This window comes from Taudactylus pleione, unplaced genomic scaffold (genome assembly GCF_031769625.1).
Source record: "Taudactylus pleione unplaced genomic scaffold, aTauple2 ptg000282l, whole genome shotgun sequence".
Classification (NCBI taxonomy): Eukaryota; Metazoa; Chordata; class Amphibia; order Anura; family Myobatrachidae; genus Taudactylus; species Taudactylus pleione.
In genome coordinates this window covers 15,049,566-15,073,844 of record NW_028284684.1, presented here as the reverse complement: position 1 = coordinate 15,073,844, position 24,279 = coordinate 15,049,566, and the positions used below count along the sequence as shown (strand labels likewise).

Genomic DNA, 24,279 nt, shown 5'->3' with positions numbered 1-24,279 from the left:
ACCCCCTCCACGGTGCCTAAACCCAACCCTCCCCCCCCCCCCCTAGTGCCTTAACCTAACCTCCCCCTCCCTGCACCCTAATACTATCACTCCCTCCCTGGTGCCTAACCCTAACCCTCCCCCTAATGCCTAACCCCACTAGCTAACGGTAAACTCCCCCTAACACCCCGATACTTACCATCGGGATGGTGCCGGGATCCCGACCTGTCGGGATTTCGATTTAGGAGCAATGGTGTCCAGCTCATGGATCCATTCTGCCTCTTTCTGTAACAACATAAAAGGCCCCTATCTCCACCCCTTAGGGGGGTGGCACCCTAGACTTGAGAGCTGGTGACCTGCAATCAAAATAATGCCTGGCTACTGGTTTGTCCGAGGAGCATTATAAGCGCTTGATGTTCTGATGTCCAGCGATTTTCCATTCTGTTTCTAAATTTTGTCTGAGTCTTACAGAAATCGGGTCTGAGCTATTTCTCTAAGACTCAGACAAAATTTAGAAACAGAATCTGTTATCATACCCAGCAGAGAGCAACACCCCAGGCAGGAAAGAGGAACTGCACAGGTGGTGACAGGTGCAGGGTGCTAGAATGAACACTACTAAGGAGTTGTGAGATGGGTAGAGATTTCATTCTTAGCTCTATAGCTCTGGGTGGTGGCTTGTGGCATATGGTAGTGTGTTTCTTTCAATTGGTTTTCTGTATAATGTGGTACTGAACCTTGTCCCAACTTTTGATATTAGCACATCAAATGTTTGCAATGTATATCCACCTCATACATAAATCGTATAGGTGAGTAAATACAATACAGATCCTGTAGCATCTCTCGTTCCTCCCCATAGCAAAAATACATCTTCAATATATCTTTTATCGTATATATATATAGCAGCGCGAGCGCACTATTTAAAGATACATAATTTGATTAAGTTTATTTTTATTTTTTTACATTTAAAGTATATTCCTCCTCTACTGTAACTGAGATGCAATCACTGCTGAGCACAGAATGTAAGTAAGTGCCAGGGGGGCTATAGGACATCTAATAATCAGGAAGTTTACACATGCACATTGTCTCACCTGTAGCCAATAGTACAGACACAATGACATTTGATTAATAAGAGTAAACTGTGTTATGAGAGTGTGTCAGGAGATCAGCATTGTTATCACCCTGACAAGTCTCCAGGGACAAAGAGACAAAACAAACAAATCGCACTGCCAATAATGCTCGCTATATCTACCAGTTATCTAAGGACAAACAGCCCTTTCCACCCTTGGCCTGCACAGCGTGGGACATATGTGAACAAGTAACTGGGTAAATATACAGTCATCACGCACATACACACGTTTCCTGTTATGATACCTAGTCAAAGGAAAAGTTACATTATATTTGGCATAATCCTGGTCAGGACTGAGCAGAGACTCATAGCTCTGTGTGCACCCGGACCCTCCATTGTAATAGGGAAGTTCTGATTTGAAGTGGGAGCACTGGACTACAAGGAAAGAGATAAAGTATGGCACTACTTCATTCCATCTTTAATTAATATATGTAATAAAGTGAATATTTGCCCAAGAAATGTATGCATTCTATTTTATTATTATTATGTCCCCAGAAATCCCTTTTGTAGACATTTATGAATTCCTGTCGCAGTTTTCTGACTTTGTAGCGTGTTGGAAACGCCGTCCTGGTAGGGGAAATGGCTACCTGCAGTGGTATCCAATCATGACCGTGAATATGAACTGCAACTCCCATTAGCCATTGCATGCATCAATCCATTTATAGTACCTGCCTCTACCCTGTCACATGATCACAGATTTGCCTAAAGACTGTCTGCATTAAATTGTGTTAAAATCTGGCAAGAAAAATAACAGCTGTAGAGAAGATAACACAAAATGAGTTAATGGTAGGTCAGTCCTTTAATATATAGATATCAAAAGGTGTGTATTAGTAAGATAAGGATTTTGTGTATACAATCTGTTTGGTGGCAAAGGTTTTGTGAGTCAGTGTAGGGAATAGCCAAAAGGGAAGACTATGGGCCGAATTCAATTAGAGGTGAAAAGTCGCGGCTGGTGAAATGCATTAGCCGCTGCAATCTTTTCGCCTAATTTGCCTGGTTGGACGCGATGTTTTTGCGTACTTTCACAATGTGCGTTCTCGCTTTTTGCCCTTTTCAATTCCAAAACAGGTAAAAAAGCAGAGGTGCGAATGACGAAACTAGCGAAAAGGACAGCTTATTTTGGGGAAATCAGTCTGTACCCCATAACAAGCCTAAATAAATCTAGAAGTGTATTAATAGCCCTAATAAAAGTATTTTGGGTTATTAAATTGAGTCAAAGGGCTGTTATTTGCATAAGTGTGGAAAAATGATAAACAGCTATTTCTTTGGGGAAAAATAATTGCTGTAGTTAAATTGGGGGTTCATGTAAATGGGTACTTGTATATTTATTTGTCTGTAAAGTGCAGAATTAAAAAAATACACCTGCTGCAGCCTCCTGCAATCCTAAAAACACCTGTCCCATCCATACAGCCCCCCAAAACACCTGCCCCATCCATACAGCCCCCCAAAACACCTGTCCCATCCATACAGCCCCTCAAAATACCAGACCCAGTACTTTATACCCATTTTCAAACACATTTTACATTTTTGCCCCAAAATTGACACACCTTTTTTAGGATGAATTTAGATCATTTTTTTAAATGTTTTTGCCTAATTAGTCATTAGCGGGGGTCCAAAGGGTTCAGAATCAAGTCCCCACATTTTTAGTCAAAAAATAGGGATTTTGCACATCTTTTCGCCTGTCTTTGGGTGGTGAAACTTTTTCGCCTGTTTTTGCCTATGGCATTTTCGCACATGTGAAAATGTCCTGGAGTTGAATAGGGCGATACTTTGGAATGTGGCAAAAACCTTTTTGCCTCTAATTGAATCCAGCCCTATGATGGAGTTGGCTGGCTTAACGAATTGTTGCAATATTTGGACCAAACATTCCCTGAATTTAAATTATTTTATTTTTATAGCCATGTCAAGTACTTGCATGTATTGTGATTAGCTAGAATTGGTAGTTCGCTTGTGATGCCCGGTAAAGCTTGGAAATATGATGTATTTCTGTCTATAAATGGGCCTAAGCCCTAAGCAGGAGGTGGGATCAGTAATACGGCCATGGAAGGTGCAATGAACAACTGTATACTCTGAATATTACTTGAGCTGTTAACATATTTCCATGTTAAAAAGGGGATGGAGAAACCACATAGAAGGCATAAGAAAATGGGACAGAGAGAACTAAAGCTCCCTTATGAGTAATTTACAGCACAGATAATGCCTAAACGGAGGGTGTGAAACTGCAAACTGAGCATAAACCATATTTCCAAACCACAGTTACCGGCTCTGATTCACAGTGGATAACAACAGATAGTTACATTATTTATATCAGGCATCCTGTGGTTCTCCAGCTGCTGAATGAAAATCCCCATCATACATTGCTGTCTGTTGGGAGTAGCTGAAAGTCAGCTGTAGTCATAACTACTCATGAACCTTACTCTATACCAGACAAGCACATATAGCATCTATAAATTATTCCCATTCCCAGTTCTACATGATCTACAGCCCTTCTCACTGAGTCAGTGAATTAGCTGAATGATAAATGAATATCAAGCAGGTAAATAAACCGCTAAAGTTCTGTCTGCTATCCCAGTTTGGAGTTTATATTTTCCTGGAAGACACCATCTGCAGCCAGTAAACCACTTATTTGTTATCTCATGCTTCTTGTTCAAATGATCCAAAATTGACACAACACAGACGTGGCTTCATTTCCGCCCGCTAGGCGTTATTTCCAGCTTTTGTTGATCGACTGGTTTAACTCCTACACATTCTGACACAGTGCTTCAGCCTCAAGCACAGTTACTGTCTGCTCAGCGCTCCCCTCCCAGGGTATGCAGAGAAGGATTATACTAGTGCCATTTTACCTCCTAGCCAACTGGGATCCCTGCCAAGGTCAATACAAGTCGCAGCCAGTTTCATGAATAACGGGGAGGCCCAGCCCACTGGAAACTATGAGATGTTAATCCCAGCAACAGATTAGTGTTCCCATAACAGAACTTTACGGAGAAGCAATGAGCAGGGACAATGCTGGATAAACTCCAAGTAGACCACAGGATATCACTCTAGTTCCTAGCTGTGCCACCACAACAAAGGCTTCTACAGAGACTTCCCAAGACATCTCTTCAAGTAAAGTTTACAGATAAAACGTGATTACTGTACGAATGGATGAAACTTAAATCCAAAATTAGACTTTAAAAAAAATATAAAAAATTAATTAGTAACTTTCGGTTTCTGCAAGTTTTTTTTTTTTTTTTTAGAAATATATGCATCCAAATTCAAATAGTGCAAATCATAAAATTAGCTAACATTTTTACCATCGTCACAGAATAAAAATAAAACCAAAAACTTAGTAAAAGAACACTGTGCTTGGTATGGCTAATATACCATATACACTCATTTATCAACATGTTGCTAAGTGCTCACATGTCACATGTACATAACACACCTGCTTAACAATGGGAGACAAGAAGATATACATACAAAAATCTTGCCATCCACACACAGGTTACAATAGAGCACTAATAAAGCACTCACATTATTTACATTCTATTTGTAGCCAGTGATTTGAATGCTCATATATATTTGTGGGAATAAACAAACTGTCCCAGGGTCAAACATTTATATAACTGTGATGCCACAGAGGACATTCATTGAACTTAATGGAGAGGAAAGGCAGCTTCCCAATAGCACTGTGCCCCCAGGGAGTAGTATATCCCAGTATGAGGAATTCATAAAGTTTTTCTAATAGAATTTCAATTAAATCAAAACTAGCCAAAAATAATGATTTAACAGCCAAGTAAGAAAAAATCCAACAAACATATGACATGATCCTGATACAAGACCCTCCTGGTGCTGACAAGGTTAAAAATATGTAATAAAACATAGTGAGCTCCCTCCACTTTGGCCACCATCCAAATTAAACACAGAGAAGAGGCTGCTGGTTTTCCTCAGTCCTTATCCCACATAGAACCTGCACAGAATTCCAACTATCTCCGTACCATCATCAGTGGGGGGGGGAAAAAACCCTTTAAATGAAAAACAGACCTGTGCTTCCCAGAAGATAATGTAACGATAATACGGAATACCATAAATGGCACCTTTCTATTAGCCCCTCCACAACTGGTCAAGTCACACAACGTAGCCTTACAGCACCTAATGTGAGGTATACAAATCAAAGGTCCATCGCACTGCCCTACTGGAACAACAGATATATCATGCACATAAGACAATCAAAGTAGATCATGTCTTATGTACATTTTCTCTCTACAAAGCTTTTCATTACTAAGGTAAAACAAATCATTCTGTTGCTTCTACCACACAGCAATTGTAGATTTCTATTAGATAGGAAAGAGTTAATGCAGAAGTCCATTGATTACATTGATGCTGCTTTCCTACCTTGCCCAGATCTTCGCTGGTTCCATGTTGGCCCTGGTTGATAAGTGAAGAGTATCGGAGTAGTGGCTCTTGCACCAGTTCAAGCCTAGGCCGCTTTGTCTCTGTAATGTCTAGATCTGCCTGCTTGCTGATATCAGACATGTAGGCATGTGGGTCTCCTCTCCCATGCATTTCCTGTGACCTGGGGGAAGAGCAGCAGAAGTAAGGTGAGGTAGAATGAATCACACACTAAATATCTCCTTGTAATGAGATAAGCTACATTTTAAAAACAAATAATGCACATAAAAGTTATGCATGGTTTCCATTTTACTTGCTATTAGAAATGAAATAAGGAGAAGATTTGAAGTTGAACACCTTTGGTCTATGCAGTTTATGCATCACATTAACGTGCCAGTCTCTGGAGATCTTGCAGGTTTCCACAGGGGCAAGTACCTACATTTATTTGACACTAATCTAAATTCACCAGGCTATTTTTAATAGAATAAAACACAACCTGTAACTCTAACATAAAGGAGGTATGACTGTCAGTCATAATGATAATGGGGCACGGCAGCACTCTGAACAGATCAGTCAGGACGGTAAGGAATTGCTGCATTCCTGGACAGCAAAGTTATAACTTTATGACCAGACTAGGGGCCCCCAAACCACAGGGTACACACCTTCTGCTGTTCCAAGTCTATTAGAAAGGCCTTGTTTTTTTCCTTTTACATATATTCATCTGTCAACATCTAATCACATGTGAAGAACCCATGAGTACAATCATATATTCAAATAAATAACATAATGGGGAGACATTTGAAAAGGACGTAGATGTACTAAGCCTTGGAGAGTGAAAAAGTGGAGAGATTATGGGGTCTATTTACTAAGCCTTGGATGGAAATAAAGTGGATGGAGATAAATTCCCACCAATCAGCTTCTAATTGTCATTTTTCAAACACAGCCTGTAACATGGCACTTAGGAGCTGATTGGTCTGTACTTTATCTCTCCACTTTATCACTCTCCAAGGCGCAGTACATCCATGAGAGAAAAACAATGCGAGTCTGCACACTGGTATGGACATTCAGGGGCGCAGAGAGGTGGGGGGAGTGGGTACTAATTACCTGGGCCCGGCACCGCCCCCCTCCCTCTTAAATCACAGTAGGCCAGCATACACTGATCATGCCCCCCACCCCCTGGCTTTGCGCTGGGCTGAGGGGCTCAAAGCGCCCCCCCCCCCCAGTGCTACACGGTGCTGCAAAAGTCTTCTTTTTTTTTAATCCTAAGGGACATGGCCAAGCCTCCAGCAATTAGGCCACACCCCATTCACCCAGGCCCAGACAGCCTCTCTCTGCCCTGTGGACATTGCTCGTATGCACAGTTTTAAGAGGAATTTAAGTATTTTATGTACATAATAGGTCACATTACAACTTCCAATAACTTGATTTTCTCATGGTATGGAGATGTTTACATATATAATAATTTACTATACAATATACAGGAGTGCATGAAATTATATGAACATTTGTACATTTTCTGAATTCCTACATAAATGTGATATTATATGTGTTGTGCTCTTCATCAAAGCTATAAAAATAAAAGAGAACCCGATAAACCAAACACACATAAGTACCGTATATACTTTATCATTCATTAATCAAAATGATGCAGTAAGATTAGGGGGGATTTCAAAGATTAGGGGGGGAATTCAATTGTTCACTGGCGCTGGCCACTCCCGTCAAAAGTGATGGGTGATATTCAATTGTTGTGTCGCTGGGTGCGAGTGTTGTGGGCGCCCATTAATTATTGCACGTCGTGCCAAAATACACCGCAATTAGCCGTGTAAAACCGCTAAAACCATGCAAACTACTCTGCGTTGCATTTAGGCATCCAAAAGCCTGACTTTGGGTGGATCTCTGTTCTCCACCTGTGGAGGGTGCGGGCAGAAAAAAATATGAGATATGGTAAGAACTTACCTTTGTTATCTCTATTTCTACGAAGTCCATAGGGTTCCACAGGATACCTTGGGGTATAGGTGATGACGTCAGGCATCGGGCACCATAGAGTTAAAGTTTTCAGCCTCCCAGGATGCACTAGGGTCCCCCTCCTATACCCCGCCCCTGAGCCAAGCCATAGGCCGGAAGAGGAGAAGGAAGAGAGAGAAAAAAGATCTGGACACACACAAGAATCACATTCTCACCAGAGGGAGACAGAAAAACTGGTGACCAGTTAAGTTCTTACCATATCTCATATTTTCTACATCAGGGTCCATAGGGTATCCACAGGATACCTTGGGGATGTCCCAAAGCAGTACCCTTCAAGGGTGGGGACGCTCCTGTGCTGAAAGGAGAATCTGCCGCCCGAAGGAAGCATCCTGAGAGGCAAAGGTGTCAAACGCATAATACCTCACAAAGGTATGGACAGAGGACCACGTGGCAGCCTTGCAGATCTGGACTGCCGAGGCACCACGTTGAGCTGCCCACGAAGGACCCACAGACCTAGTGGAATGAGCCCTCACAGAGGAAGGAACCGGAAGGCCTTCATGAAGATAAGCTTCTGAAATGGCCATACGAATCCAACCTGCCAAAGTCTGCTTTGAAGCAGGCCAACCCTTTTTACGGAAGCCATAGAGGACAAACAAGGAGTCAGACTTCCTAAACGAAGAAGTGCGGTCAACATAAATCCTTAAGGCCCGCACAACGTCCAAAGTGGCCTCACCCACTGAAAGGTCGGGTGAGTTAAAAGCCGGCACAACGATTTCCTCGTTGATATGGAAACGTGAAACAACTTTGGGAAGAAATTCAGGACGAGTGAGCAGCACTGCCCTGTTCCCATGAAAAATCAGGAAAGTGGGTCTACAGAATAGAGCCGATAAGTCAGAAACACGTCTGGCCGAAGCGATGGCCAGAAGGAAAATTGTTTTAGCTGTCAGCCATTTAAGGTCCACTGAGCCCAGTGGTTCAAACAGCGGTCCCTGAAGAGCCCTCAGGACCACAGCTAAATCCCAAGGTGCCAGCAGTGGAACAAAAGGTGGCTTTGCATAAAGGTGCGCACATCAGGGATTGTTGCAATCCCATGATTGAACCAGACGGACAAGGCAGACACCTGCACCTTCAGAGAAGCAAGGCGAAGCCCATGGTCTAGTCCTGCCTGTAGGAAAGCCAACACCCTAGACAGACAGTACTCCCGAGGTGCATAACCTCTCGGCCGACACCACTGGAAGAACGTATGCCACACACGATGGTATATTCTTGCAGAAGAAGGCTTCCGAGCTCTTAGCATATTTCATACTACAGAGCTGGAAAACCCCCTGGACCTTAACATGGCTGTCTCAACAGCCACGCCGTCAAAGACAGCAGAGTCAGGTCCGGGTGAAGACAATGACTGACTGCTGGGACAATCCCATCTGAGAGAACGCAGGTTGCGGAGCTAACTGGCCCACTAGGGTTGTAAGCGCTTTGGTGAAACAAGCCCAAGGCGGTTCCTGTACCAGAGCCGTGACAGTAATTGGTCGTGCCAATAAAAAACACTGCCGACATATCCCCTCCGCGCTACCCTCCCCCTCCGCTATATGTACCTTGCACGTAGTACACAGAAGCTGGAGAGGAAAATCACTCTCAGACATAATGGCAAGTATGTGACCCCTCTCACTGATACTCGTTAGTATAGTGGGAGAACCGCCCTGCAATCACCGCACTGCAAGGGCTTTAGCAGAAGAAGAGCAGGGACAGTGAAAAAGATGACAGTAGAAAAGTACAGGCAACAGACGCTAGCAGCAGTCACATACAATGCAAAGAAATTAATCCCTGCACTATCAGCGCTGATCCTCAACTACGCAGACACAGGGCCTGGTAGGACACAGCGCTGCATACACAGCCTGTTCCAACAGAGGAGAGGTATGCCAGGGGACCCAGACCACGATGCCACCGATCAGCAGCTTCCAGCAGCGTTCACCATGCTTCCATAAAGATGGCCACCGAGGAGCAGAGAGGAGGCCGGCCTGGGGGAGGAGCGCTGACACAGGGCCAATCGGCAGGTGCAGAGAGGGCTGTGTGCAGCGGAGGAGGCGCCGGCTGTGTACAGGGAAGGCGCGCTCCCCTGTCATGCAATTAACCCCTGGGACGCCGCAGCGCTACCGCTCAGCTGCGGTCCGCTATCCCAGGGGGGTAGTGGAAGCGCTGGTTTGTTACCTGGCTCCACGCTGCAGCCAGTCCCCAGGGAGCCCCCTGCCTGGGGACTCAGGACCATGTTTCAGCGGGGACCCACCGCGGGACCCACGCTGCTTACCTGCTGCCCCCCTTGAATCCAGCCATGGTCCAAAACATCTGGGGTCACCGCTAGCTGTGACCCCAGATGCTTACCAGCATCCCCAGATCAGTACCGCCGTTCTGGTACTGGCGGGGGTGTAGGGAAGACAGCATGGACGTCAGTAGTGACTGTCCATGCTGTACTTCCAGATGGGTAGCCACATCTGCCTTGAAGAAAACTTCAGAGGCCCCCCTCTAAACAGGTGCTCCGACTCAGAGCCGGGCACCAACGAAACTGAGATGCCTTGACTTGGGGGCGGGGTATAGGAGGGGGACCCTAGTGCATCCTGGGAGGCTGAAAACTTAACTCTATGGTGCCCGATGCCGACGTCATCACCTATACCCCAAGGTATTCTGTGGAAACCCTATGGACCCTGATGTAGAAAAGGGCGCCCACGGCACTTGCGACCAGCAACACAACAATTGAATATTGTCCATCACTTTAGACGGGAGCTGTGGGTACGAGTAAGCAATGGCATTCCTCCCCTAGATGTCCATTCGGCATGCACCAAGGTTCATTTTTATCCTCAGCTCAGCAGCAGGGCAAAAGTGCATCTAGAAGTATACTTCTCAAAGTGCAGATGGAAGGCAGAAAATAGGTCTCATTAACAGAATAAAAAATATGTGAAGGATAGAATATGCTCAGCACAACTAATATACTAAAATAAAGGTATAATAGAGGTGTGGCCATATGTAGCAAATAGGAAATGATACTCTGCAATTACCCAAGAATTTTGTTACGCTATTAAAGATACATCAAGATGCAGTTTGTATTAAAAGAAAAAAAGTAACAGTTGTGCAAACACCAAAAATGTGCTGACTATAGCAACCAATCAAATTCTAGCTATTATCGTCTAGATTCTAGATGGTGCTAGATAAATGATAAGTAGCATCTGATTGGTTGCTATAGGCAACAAATTTAGTAAATATACCCACAAGTCCTTATGTAGAGCTGATATGGCTGTACGCTCCTCCAGACAACAATGCTTACACTTTGAGCTGCACTTCAGCTACACCCATTTTTACATCAAATGACATTCATGAATTTGTATTCCCCGCAACATTAGTTTGTTGAATATCTAATATATAGAGCTGTTTTTTTGTTTAGAATTTTTTTTCTCCAGGTGCATGCAATATTTGTATATACTCCATTAGCTGGTTAAATAAATCAGGAAGGAAAAAAAGGAAAAAAATAAAAACAACAATAATAAAGACATCGTTTTGACACCAAAATGCAGCAATCAAATTTAGCAAATAAATTGTTTACTGTTTTTCTCTGAAAATTGCCTAGAAAAATAGAAACGGCAGCACGAGACAACATATGCAGGTGTAGCTCTGAGAATATTTGCAAGCAGATAGAATGGACCCAGTGACCTCGCTGTAATGTCACCACAGGGAAGTTCTGTGGAGGAGGACACCTGCTTTCTACCCACCACAGCAAGCATCTGAGTCTTCTTGCATGTCAGATCCTATTTAGGCAAAAGGCATGTGCTCATTTACGGACCTAAATATTTTAAAAGCGTTAAAGGGGTATGGGAGTATGATTTATTCATATCCAGAGATTCTAGAGAGACAGAAATTGCAGAGCGAGAAAAAAAAAAAAATCAATCATAGGATCTCAAGAATTTTTTTTTTATAAAAAAAAAAAAACATTAAAACCTCTCATCTATTTCATCTACTGACTCACAGATAGATGCATGGTTATCAGACTCACTCAGTAAGTCGTGCTACAGTGGTGTTGCTTATGCAAATGGCTACATTGTCACCACAAGACCATTCTGTGCTCCTGCATATTCTTTATTCACAAGTTTTTAAAGCAACTGAATTAGAAACTAGCGTTCCCGCTAGGCTGTTTTAGCGGGGCGCGGTGCCCTGCCCTCCTTCTGGAGGGCAAAAAGCACCCTGCCCTCCAGGAGGAGGGCAAAAAGCGCCCTGCCCTCACAGCCTGCGGGTGCCGTTCTCACCCACGGGACGCAGTATCCCGCGGGTGGAGAAACATGCCCGGCATCTATTCTCCCTTTCTGCAGCGCTTGGGAGCTGCCCAGCATGTCCGTAAGCGCCGGGCACGCCCCCAAGTATGACGAAAAGGGGACGCGTCTTATAGACATGGCCCATTTTTATGACCACGCCCGCTTTTCGGCCGCGCGCACAAGGTTGCCCTCTCTAGCTCCGGCGCCCTGCCTGCCGCCGAGCTAGAGTGAACACTAGAAACATTACGGTAAAAGTCTAATGGTGTCTTTTTACTGTAATTTTGTTATAAAGTGTAACTGATTATTTCTCTCCCCCCCCCCCATTCACTGAGCAACAGAATAACCCACATTACTCTTAAGCTGGATACACAGTAGAGAATATTTGGCCCGATACGACGGATCGTTCTGATATATTGTCAATATCATCAAATGTGTATCCACTATGTTGGGCGTTGCACAGTCACTTTTGGACGACAGTCGTATCGTCAGGTCGGCCCTACATGCAGTACAGCCAATGCGATATGTCTGTGAATGACGTGGTTCATAAACATATCGTCTGTACACACTGGCCGACGGCCAGCAGATATAATGGCCGATCAATTGATCGGCCAATATATCGGCCAGTGTATACCCAGCATTAGAAATTGAAAGTGAATATACTGCTGATAAAGGGAAATGCCCACCAGGGCTATACCACTCCCCAAAAATGGAAGAGAACTATCCCCTTAGTACAGATAATGATCAAATTAATCAGATACACAAATGTGAAACCACAAATAAGCAAACAACTCTCAGAGGAGAGCAAAATGCACGTAATCAGAAAACAATTAGAAACTAAAAGCATTAAAGGACAAGCATGTACAGGATAACCTAAAGGTGCATACACACGAGACGATGTCTTCAAACGATAACGATATCGTGCATATCGTTCCGTGTGTGTATGCAATGACATATCACCAAATCCAGGCCCCACACAAACACACAGCGGTTTTAATATGTAATAAATACCCTGCAAACCCCATGTGTCCCCCATCACCCTCCAAATCAATAAATGTGCCTTATGGAATTCACACTCTATCATTATTTTACATCTGAACATCTCTTTACAACAACTACTTTCACCAATTTCTACATTTACCTGAGACTGCTAGTTCACACCTTAACCATACAGTAACAACCATGGCTTTCCACAGACACCTACAGTAACAACCATGGCTTTCCACAGACACCTACAAATACTGTCACATAAAGTAGAATGTCAGAGGTGTATATCTTACTCCATCTTACTTGCTCATATAATGTAAAACTGGAATCCACCCATCTGTCATTCCATGCTCACTATCTACCCCATCTGTGTCACCCCTGTCTGTCTGCCCTTCCCCTTTAGAATGTAAGCTCTCACGAGCAGGGCCCTCTTCCCTCATGTGCTTTTCCTTCCTTTACTTATATTATCTACTCTGTACTCCGTATAACAGCAGCTAACCCTCGACTTTTGCCATCCTGCTACTGTTGCAGCAATGTTTATATATCATGTACTTGTCCTGCAATGTCTTATACTGTATGTTAGTGTTTTCTTGTTCTGTTCAACTGTTTATGTACTGTTTCTGTACTTTGTTTTTGTACTTGTTAGGCGCTGCGGAACCCTTGTGGCGCCATATAAATAAAGTATAATAATAATAATAATAACAACCAGCGATGCAGCTTCCGCTGGACGATAACAATATTGTCCATCATCCACGCATGCAGTCCAGCCTGGACGATATTGTTAATTTTCCATATGGGAGAACGATCGTTGGTCATTGGTGATATCTTTGGTGTGTGGATAAACAATTCAGTTCATCCAGCACACAAGGAATTTCAAGGGAGATTGTTCAGCAATATCGTTCGCTAAACAGATCGTCCCGGGTGTACCCAGCATAAGTGCCTTTGAACCGGGAGATCACATATGATATTGCCAATCACAAAAAGTAAACATTTTAAAATGACATCAATGTACTGTAGCGGCATTGCTACTCAGTGATTGTCCAAGCAGCTATGGGCTCGTGACCAGGGTTGGACTGGCCCACAGGGGTACAGGGGAAATATCCGGTGGGCCCCACCTCCTCTTCCTATCAGGTTTCAGACAGTGCACTGAAATTATACATTGTTCCTCTATTACAGGGTCAGTTACTTGGTAGAGCAGGAATATGGATGAACAGACCATGCACTGTAGTATTCATGTTGTCTGCAGGCTATGGCCCTCATTCAGAGCCACTCGCTAGCGGCAGTACGCTCGTTCCGAGCGATGTTCGCACATCTGCGCATGCGTACGGATCGTTATACGCATGCGCGAACCAGTCAGTGCGGCCGAAATTCATGTGCTCGCAATATAGCGAATGCCTGCTATTTTGAGTGACAGAATGAGGCGTATGTGGGTGGTAACAGGGGAAGGTGCTTGAAAACGGGGAGTGGAGATCAGAACGCAGGCGTGCTTAAAGGTCAAAACGGGCGTTTTATGGGTGTGCATAATTAATACAGCAGCGTCATTGACTACGTCACTGGGTTATTTTATAGCCAGAACTGCTCGCAAGATTGTGGTAGCAAAAACCAACCACAAGAATAGCGAGCAGTTCATACGCTGGTCGATGTACTCGATTAATCTAATAAATAGCGGACATGACGTATGGTGCGAGCGGCCAGGGGGCGTTTTTAACACATAAACGAGCGTATGTTTTGCTCGCTCGTTCAGACTTAGAGGTGTGAACAGACTGCAATTTGCGAACGGATCATTTGAATAGCCACCCCTTGTTTTTGAACGAACGACCGCAAATAGCGAACGGCTCTGAATCAGGCCCTATGTCCTTTATAATGATTGGCCAAGCCTCTGTGGTGGCTGGCCACACCCTTTAAGCATAGGCCCCTACCAGTACTTTCCCTGGTGGGCCTTTCATGCCTCAGTCCGACACTGCTCGTGACCACACTCTGTGCTGGACTGGAAGACAAGATCATGTTACCATATGTGAGAGGCACGCTTGTGGATGAATACAAGTTCAAAATAGAAAGCACAAGCCATGACAATGTGCTCCGAGTACACTCGGAATTAAAAATTAAGATTGGAATAAGAATAACAGACCGCAAAATTAAAGACTTGAATGTTTTGTATTAAAGAAATCTGTACACCTAGACGTCAATTGAAGAGTTTGGAAAACTGAATACTGAATCCTCTGAAGAAGCCAAATAACAAAGAAAAACAAAAATGCCATAAAAGAGGTTGACAGCGCTTCAAATTTTGAGGCTGCGTCATGAAAGCGTGTATATAGAGTCTGGAGCCGCAAGTCGTATGACTAATGATAAAAGCTTGTTCTGAGTAATGTAAGATGGAAAGAGTTACCCTGGCTAATGGAACATATATGACATGAGAAGGAATAGGGGAACATTACACTCATTTGAAAGATACCACTACATATTGAGAAGATCACTGTATAGAATAAGCTAAAGTGCACTGAATATTTATGACCCTAAACAAGTAGCCACTAATGACCCCATTGCAAATAAGTGAACAATAAGTAAAACATAAAAATACAAAACAAATAATGTAAAATGTGTAAGTATAACAAAACCTAAAAGATATTCACTCATACAAAATATGGGGAAGATGTTTGGTAACACAGAACTGTTATCGCAGACTGGATCATTTGAAAACTGTTAGCGGTCCAGGTATATACAGACGTGGACAAATTTGTTGGTACCCTTCAACGAAAAAAGAACCCATATTTTTCTCAGAAATAACTTGAAACTGACAAAAGAAACTAGCATCCATCGTTGTTTATTCCATATTTGATACAAATTGGACGCTTCATTTGATTCTTGATTCAACAAAATATTTGAAATAATAAAACAAATGAAAATGGCATGGATATATTGGGACCCATAACCTAATGTTTTGTTGTACAGCCTTTAGGAGGTGATCACTGCAAATCAGGTGATTTTAGTAGCTCTCAATGGGGGAAATTGAAGTCAGAGTGAAGTGCCGAGAATTTAGGCCAGCAATGTAATTTACCGGGTAAGTTATCTTCACACAATCTTGCAATTCATTTCCAAACTCCCAGACAAGTTTAACAGCAAGACCGCATTTACAATTGAATTGCGAGAGCACGCTTCATGAAAAGGAGTTGCAGTGTGTGTTAGTTAAGTCGCAAATTTGCGCTTCCAAACTTCCACTGAATTAAATTCCACTTAATGAGACTTCTGGACTTGTTAACAGTCAGCTTGGCTCACTCTTCATATCTCAGGTTTGATGGGTGCCTTCTCCAGACTGCTCGTTCCAGCTCTTTCCATAGATGTTCAATAGGATTCAGATCAGAGCTCATAGAAGCCACTTCAGAATAGTCCAATATTTTGTTCCGATCCATTCTTAGGTGCTTTTACCCGTGTGTTTTGGGTCATAATCCTGTTGGAGGACCCATGATCTGTGACTGAGACAGAGCTTTTGGACACTGGGCAGTATGTTTCTCTCCAGAATGCCTTGATAGTCTTGAGATGTCATTGTGCCCTGCACAGATTCAAGGTACCCCATGCCAGACACAACAAAATAGCCCCAAAACATAACAGAGCCTTTGCCATGTTACATAGTAGGAATTGTGTTATTTTCCTTTAGCCGTCATTTTTTTCTTCTGTGAACCTAGAGCTGCGGTGACGTGCCAAAAAGCTCCAGTTTTGACTCATCTGTCCAAAGGAAATTCTCCCAGCAGCATTGTGGCTCATCAATATGCATTTTAGCAATTCAAGTATGGATTTTTTATGGGGGTTTTTTTTTCCAAAAGTGGAGTCCTCTTGTTTTTTTGTTTTTTTTTATTTCCATGGAGCTCAGAGTAGCTAAAAAAAAGCAGATGGCGCCAACAGACACGGACGTACCTTCACCTTAGAGTTCAACTTGCATCTCTTTGGAAGTTTTCCTTGGCACTTTTCTACCATTCTCACTATCCTTATGTTTAATCTGGGGTAGATTTTCCTCTTGCAACCGCATCCAGGAAGGCTGGCTACATGGCTACAGCCCCATGGACTTTGCACTTGTAAGTATTATTAAGCAGTTTAGTCACAGGAACATCATGCTGCTTGGAGATGGAGATTTTATATATATCTCCGCAGACAACTCTCTAGCTTTTGTGTGTACCCAGTGACAGAACAATGAGATGTAACGATACATTGCGCGCACTGTACACCCTACATGACCCGGTGTATGAGTGACGATGCGATATATCAATATTTGCTGCATGTAGCAGCATCTAATGATACGATATCTGTACGATATATTTTTCCAATCCGCAATGGGACGATATATCGTACGACGGATCATAGTCTATAATCAGCTTAAGTCAAAGTTCTTTTACTGTCCTGGCAAGGACCTAGGCCAGATATAAGGGTCTATCTACTAAGCCTTGGAAAGAGATAAAGTGAATAGAGATAAAGTCCCAACCAATCAGCTCCTTTCATTTTTCAAACACTGCCTGTGACATGTCATTTAGGAGCTGATTGGTTGGGACTTTATCTTCTTCCAAGGCTTAGTAAATACACCCAATAAATTTACTATGTGTCTGTTGGAGAGCAACATAGTCATAAACCACACAGCACCTTCATCCAACACTGTTTTTAACATTAAGCCACAATAAAAATTATAAAACAAAGCAAAATATGAGTTGTTGCTGAATGTACTGTATATATTTTGCTGAACGTAGCTCTGTGCTACAATAATGCACATCTATTTCATGCTCAGTCTTGCTAAAGCAGACCAAGCAAGGTTGGAATGCAATTAAATCCAATGGATTCTTGGTACAAACAATACACCTCAAGTTAAATTAGATGAGAAGTATTTCCACAGAAACACAGTTATCCTTGTGTGGCCCTTCTGCTACATATGTCTGTAATCGACAAAACACTTCAGCATTTGGTCTACCACAAAATACACCCTGCATTGTGCCCCCAGGTACTCAAGTATCAAATTCTCTCAGTCTGTGTCACTGGGATGAAATACCGCCGGACACAAACCACCCTGTAAGTGCCTAAACCTAACCCTCCCTCCCCGCAGCCTAAACCTAAGTCTCCCGGGATGGTGCCTAACCCTAACCCTCCCGGGTGGGGGAGGGGGGTGGGTGCCTAACCCTAAGCCCCCCCCCCGGAAGCCCCTAACCTACCCCCCCTGATCCCCCGCGCGGCTGTCTGTGCCTGCCGTCCGCTTACCTTTGATTGGTATGCCGGGCGTCGGGCTCCCGGCATAGGTAAAATGACAGGCGTCGGGATTTTGACGCCTGTCATTAGACCCCTGTAGGGATTAGACAGTCGGGAAGCCGGCGGTAGGTCACTGATGTGGTACAATAAAATCTATCATTGGTAAAGGCACAGCCATGCAAAAAGCACATAGCTTTCCCAGCGCTTGACTAATGTGCTAATGCTCTAAAACGAAGAGCATATGACACTGGCCCGGTGTGTGTATGTGGTATGAACGCTTTCACAATGCTCCCCGCTTGTTTGTAAAGGACATGAAAGCCAAACATTCAAGTGGAATAGAGGCCAAGAGGAGTACTTGGAGAAGGGAATTACAGTACATGACAGTGATGTCCAGGTAATCCCCCCAACCCCCATATCAGGCTCTGAGCTTTCTGTATGTACAGATCATTCAGCTTACTATTGTTATTTTTTAATGTAAAGCCAAATATAACAACTTAGCTATATTTTACTACATAGCTTTAAAATAGTAAATTATGTTTGTTTTTTATATATCCTCCTCTCATCAGCATTTACATAAGAGTATATACCAGTACCCCATCCCTTACCCAATAACAGTAGCATTTGGTCACGGTCTCGGCTCCTGACCCAAAGCTTCTCATTAGTTAGTAATTCCTCTGTGGCTCCCCCTGCACAACAGCAATAGCATTCATACATAGGGCCCGATTCAGAGACGGTTGGTAATGCAGCCGCGGTCACAGCTCTTGCAATATCAGTTGTGGAAATATGCAAGTGCTAATCTCAGCCTTCCCTTTGAGCACCACTGTGCCACGGAGTGTACAAGATGTGAAACGCCTACTTTCAAGCTGCATGGTCTGTGCATTTGCGATGGAGATTGTAAACACTCCTACATAGTCTCAACATCAGTCGCACCTTCGTCATTTGTGGTAGCCTATGGTTTATCTGCAATTCTTTTAAACTTTAAATCTATACTATATATAGTCTGTCTGACCGGGTATGCATTCGGACACCCCTGCAACGATTGGAAGGAAACTAACGCGAGGTGGTCCAGTTGGATCATTGCCAAGTTTTAGAAGGGTTAAGGTCCCGATTGGAGGGTGTGGTATAATAGACAGACAGATGAATGGTCGATAATGTCTACATGGACACCAGATGTGATGATGCATACACGGTCAGATTTTCTGTCAGATCTGAACGATAACGCTTTTAAAAATCGTTCAATCGTTCATATCTGAAAGAAAATCTGACATGTGTGACTGCAACGATGAACGATGCGCGTTCCCGTTTGTCAGATAACGATGTCTGACATCTGATGTGTTTGCAGTCAAATTTGGACGATTCCATTTATTTTGATCCTGTCTGAAATCGTTCAAATCGTTGGTAAAATCGTTCAATCGTTCATCTGACATATCTGACCGTGTGTATGCAACATTAGACAGACAATAGGTTAACAGGGAACAAAAGGAGACACACTAAACATCGACAGATACAAATGGTCGACAGGGTAAAAAGGTCGACATACAAATGGTCGACAAATTTGTTTTTTTGTTTCTAACCCTAATTTTCACCCTAACCATCCCTCCTAGTGCCTAATTCTAACCATCGGGTTGGTGCCTGACTAACCGTCCCTTCAAGTGCCTAACCCTAAAAAAACAAACAAAAAAAGTGTCAACTATTTTCGTGTCAACCTTCTTACACATCGACCTTTTGTCCCTGTTGGCCTATTGTCTGTCTAATATATGGTGTCTTTCTAGACATTGTCAACCTTTTTAATGTAGATCTATAGTCAGGTTGGACCTCCCGTTGGTGCACGCTGGGCAGAACTTTGAACCGGGCAGCCAGTTCCGAGCCTTCCACTGGATGGATTTGGGCGTAAACTTCACAAAATGGTAACATTGGATCCCAGAAGACATACTAGAGGGTTGAGGTCCCGGTCGGACCTTCTGTTGGTGTACGCTGGGCTGAACGTTGACCCAGGGAGCCTGTTCTGGGCCTTCCACTGGATGGATTTGGATGAAAACTTCACAGAGGGGTGGCAATTAGTCTGGGAAGCTTAACGTAGTGGTTAGGGTCTCAGCCAGACCTCACTGTGGTGTGCTCCGGGCAGAACTTTGACCTGGGAAGCCTGTTCTGAGCCTTCCATGGATTTGGATAAAAACTTCACAAAGTGGTAACATTGGATTCCAGAAAACATACTAGGGGGTTGAGGTCCTGTTTGGACCTCCCATTGACATCACATTAAACTTAATAATATGAAGATTTAAACCCTTGCTGCTTAGCAGCAGCCTAATGAGGTGAGTAAGCAGGATCACTTCTGAGGCAGACAAATAGTGAGACAGAGCCTCCAACGAACCCATGAAGATGCCCTGCTGCAGTCACAGTAGCCAGGAAGGAGCCAGGGGAGGCAGAGCTATCAGGAATTTAATAAAAACAAAACAACCATCTGAACACCATCAAATGATTTCCATTCGATGGTGGCAAACATCGGACCCGCCACAATCAAATGGTACAAAAACATTGGTGGTTAGTAACCGTCGGATTCTGATGTCCATCCCTACGCTGAACCTGCAGGTGAACTCCGGCCACCACTCCTCCAGCATGATGTACTCCCTTCTGCAGCGTGATGTTCCCACTCAGCCACACGCCACCAGTAAGTAAGAGGCTCCTCCTGTGGAAGTCAGCGCTGCTCTCAGACAGGGGCACAATGTCAAGGAAGCTCAACAGGAAGCCCAGGAAATATAGGGTATATTGTGCAAAGAGGACATTGCTCATTGCCATGTTCAGCAGCCGGGGAGAGATGCGCATGGAGGTTGTGGAAATATGCAGAGGATTAAGGTCTGTGGGGGCCCCTATCAATAAAATGATCAAAGTTGAATATGCATAACCAGGACATACTGTACATCACTGGACTCTGGGCCTGATTCTGTAAGTATAGTGATTCCAAAGCAGCAGGCAGCTTTTGCGACCCTTGCAGATATTGTAATGCAGCAGGAGGAATCACTCCTCATGTGTATTACTTAACCGAGCTGCGTTGTCCAATGCAGCATCGGTTAATCGGCGTAACATCGGCCTGCTGTGATGACCCATGGGGTCCCGCAAACAAGCCGCCACAGTTTACAGGAAGAGGCCAGGAAATCTCCGACACCCGACGGAGACCCTGGCTTCTTTCCTTCCCCGCAACAGCAGCGACACGCCTCTGCAGGGGCATATCTACCCATTGGCCAGGATGGCACTCGCCAAGGGTGCCAGCCAAAGGGGGGCGCCACCCGGCAGCGCCACCAGCACCCAAGGGGTAGAATCAGGTCGGGACTAGCGGCGGTGCAGACTGTGCCTTGCATCGCACCCACCGCTAGTGCCCCGGGCCCCACAAACACAGTGAGAGTGGTCTGCCCTACACAGTAACAAACACACAGCCGCCAGCGGCAGCTGTGTTTGTTATAGCAGCTAGCCAATGAGAGTCAGACAGACTCTCATTGGCTGCTGCGTCATCCACGTAGGGAGCCGGCTGGAGCTCACTCATGAGTTCCGTCTTCCGGCTCCCCCGCAGTGGGTGATGGGAGAGACGTCATGACGTCTCTCCCATCCCATAGTGCAGAGCGAGAGCGGGCCCGGAGGAGTGGACAGCGGTGGTTGTCGGCAGGAGCGGGGATCAGGTAAGTTGTTTTTATCTGTGTGTGTGTAAGCCTGGCACGGGGGTTTGGGCACTGTATAAGGGGTGGCCGCTACTGGGTGCACTTTATTGGGGGGGAGGTGGCCGCTACTGGGGGCACTGTAGAGGGTACACTACTACTGTGGGCACTGTATAGGGGGCCGCTACTGGGGCCAATTATGGGGGTGTGTGGCCACTACTGGGGGCACTGTATATGGGAGACTACTACTGGGGGCACTGTATAGGGGGTCTACTACTGGGGGCAATGCAGTATAGGAGGGATTACTACTGGGGGCACTGCAGCATAGGGGAGATTACTACTGGGGGCACTGTATAGGGGGGTGGCCGCTACTGGGGGCACTGTATAGGGGGAACTACCAGGGGCACTGCATAGGGGGACTACTATTGGGGGTACTGCATAAGAGGGACTACTACTGGGGGCACTGCATCGGGGGGGGGCTACTACTGGGGGCACTGCCTAAAATTATGAGGGGAGGGGGGCGCCAGTCCATTACACTGCCAGGGGCGCTCGGATCCTTAGATACACCCCTGCGCCTCAGTTTCGGAAAACAGAGGGCATCGTCGCCCCCTTCCCGCCCACAAATGGCAGCAGACTGTCAATCACTGACAGTCTGCTGCCAGTTTGTGTGCGGCCTCGCTGACCCGTTCTGCACATGTGCAGAACGGGTCTGGCGCTGCACATCGGGAGTCTGTGATCATCAGTGCACTGAAGTGCACTGCTGAATCAGGCCCTCTGTTTGCTCACTGTAAGAACTTAACACTTTACTTGCTACTATTTGTGCTTCAAAGCAGAATGTGTCTGTGCCAATTCCAGTTTCACACTAAAGGTGCATACACACACAACGATTTTTTGAACGATTATCGTTAAACGATATCGTTTAACTATAATTGTTTGTAAAAATCGTTCACTTTCTGAGTCAAACGATGAACGATTATCGTTCAGCACGTTCACGTTTGTAGTTCAGTCAGATTTGTCAACTGAACGATTTTCAGTAAGTTAATATGCAAAAATCGCTTGTAGTTCTAAAAAATCGTTCATTACATTTAGTAAATGAAAAAATTAACTAAAATCGTTTACTAAAGTTGTTCAAGGGAAAAAATCGTTTGCTAAAATCGTTCACTAACTCAATCGTTGTGTGTATGCAGCTTTAGAAATATTGTATTTCTATCTTAGTTCTTTGCCTGGCCTCATGTCATCTATCTTCTAATACAGTTTACTTTAATATTCAATTTCTTCCCCATTAAATCTCCACTTTTCCTTCACTCAATAATAAACTTTTGTTATGCACATACAAATTTTCTTCCACTGTACTTGTACTTGATTTTCTGCAAATAGCCTGCAATCTCTCACACATTTATACTTCATTCCTACATCTAGATTTCCTCCCCTAACTCAGCTCAGCCACACCATGACCATGTTTTCTTCCACTTCCCCTTCCACTTACAGGGTTATTCAATTTGGAGCGAAAATTTCGGAATCTTCATTTTCGCCGATGGCATGCAGAGGGATTAGCGGTTGTAGTAGGACCCAGTGGGGGAAGAAGTGGAGTAATTGGAAACTTAATTTTCGCTGATTTCAATTATCCTCGTATTCAATTTCAAAGACTTTTCGCAGGTTCGAAAAGTCTGAAAAAAAAAAAAAAAAAAAGTTTAAAAATTGGGGTGAAAAAAAAAAAAAAAGGAAAAAAAAGTGTTTAAAAATAGGGAAATAGGTTCAGGGCTATTCTGCAAGTATGCGGCAGGTGTTTTCTAGAATAGATTATTAGCGGCAGGTGCATTTTTGCAGGATTTTTGAAAAAATTACTTTAGGAACATAAAAATATACTAGTACCCATTTTCATGTACCCCAAATTTGATGGGGCCACTTAAAAAAATAACCTAAGTGCTCTTCTGCATCACTTCTTCAATGTCGGGAAAAAAACACCTGCCGCAGCTATTTAAAACCCCGACTTTCATTTGCAGGCTAAAACAGGGGTACCCATAGTGATCCCCCATGTTTTGACAGCTTTAGGGGGGTCCTACAATTTATTCCAGGTAATTCCCGTTTTTTTTCGCTGATCCTATTTTGCCGGCTCCCGTTTTCGTATCTTTTTAATTGAATACGGGGATAAAGCGGGCGCGCGCCGATACTTTATCCCAGGAAAATCTGCGATGTGGAGCGAAAAGTCCAGCACAGACTTTTTTCGTTCCAAATTGAATACCCCTGTTAATGTCTACCTAATCCTCTGCTTTGCCCCCTTCTTCCACCTTTATCATTTCCTCCTTGTCTCCTCCACCTCTTCCTTCCTTTATCGCCCCTCCTCTGTCTGCCTTCCTCCCTCTCCTCTCCCATTACTCCACTTTTGTTCTCTTCTTCCCCCACTGAGTCCTACTACTACCGCTAATCCCTCTGCATGCCATGCCACCCCACCTCCATCCACATCTCATTAAACTCCCTCCCTGCCCACTGCCTACAGGTTCCCTTCTGAGCACTGGTGCCTGCACAGCCTCTCCACTACATTCATCTCGGTCCCCCAAATTAAGCTCGCTCACCTTCTCGTTACAGCAACCCTGATAATCTCATTCACATCTCGCATAAACACTGTCCCTCTATCTTGTGCCCTCTGGAATACCAGATCAGTTTGTAATAAACTGGTTCTTACCCATGACCTTTT

At 44.2% G+C, this 24,279-nt stretch overlaps 1 protein-coding gene across 14 annotated transcripts in view; it reads right to left on the bottom strand.

Annotated features, from left to right (window-relative positions):
• NCOR2 (nuclear receptor corepressor 2) overlaps positions 1-24,279 on the bottom strand; it is a 535,580-nt gene that overhangs the window by 300,341 nt on the left and 210,960 nt on the right. For all 14 annotated transcript variants that reach the window (XM_088482142.1, XM_088482138.1, XM_088482137.1 and 11 more), the window contains one exon: positions 5,480-5,660. In XM_088482142.1, coding sequence (XP_088338268.1) covers positions 5,480-5,660 — 181 coding nt within the window. The remainder of the gene's footprint in view (positions 1-5,479; positions 5,661-24,279) is intronic.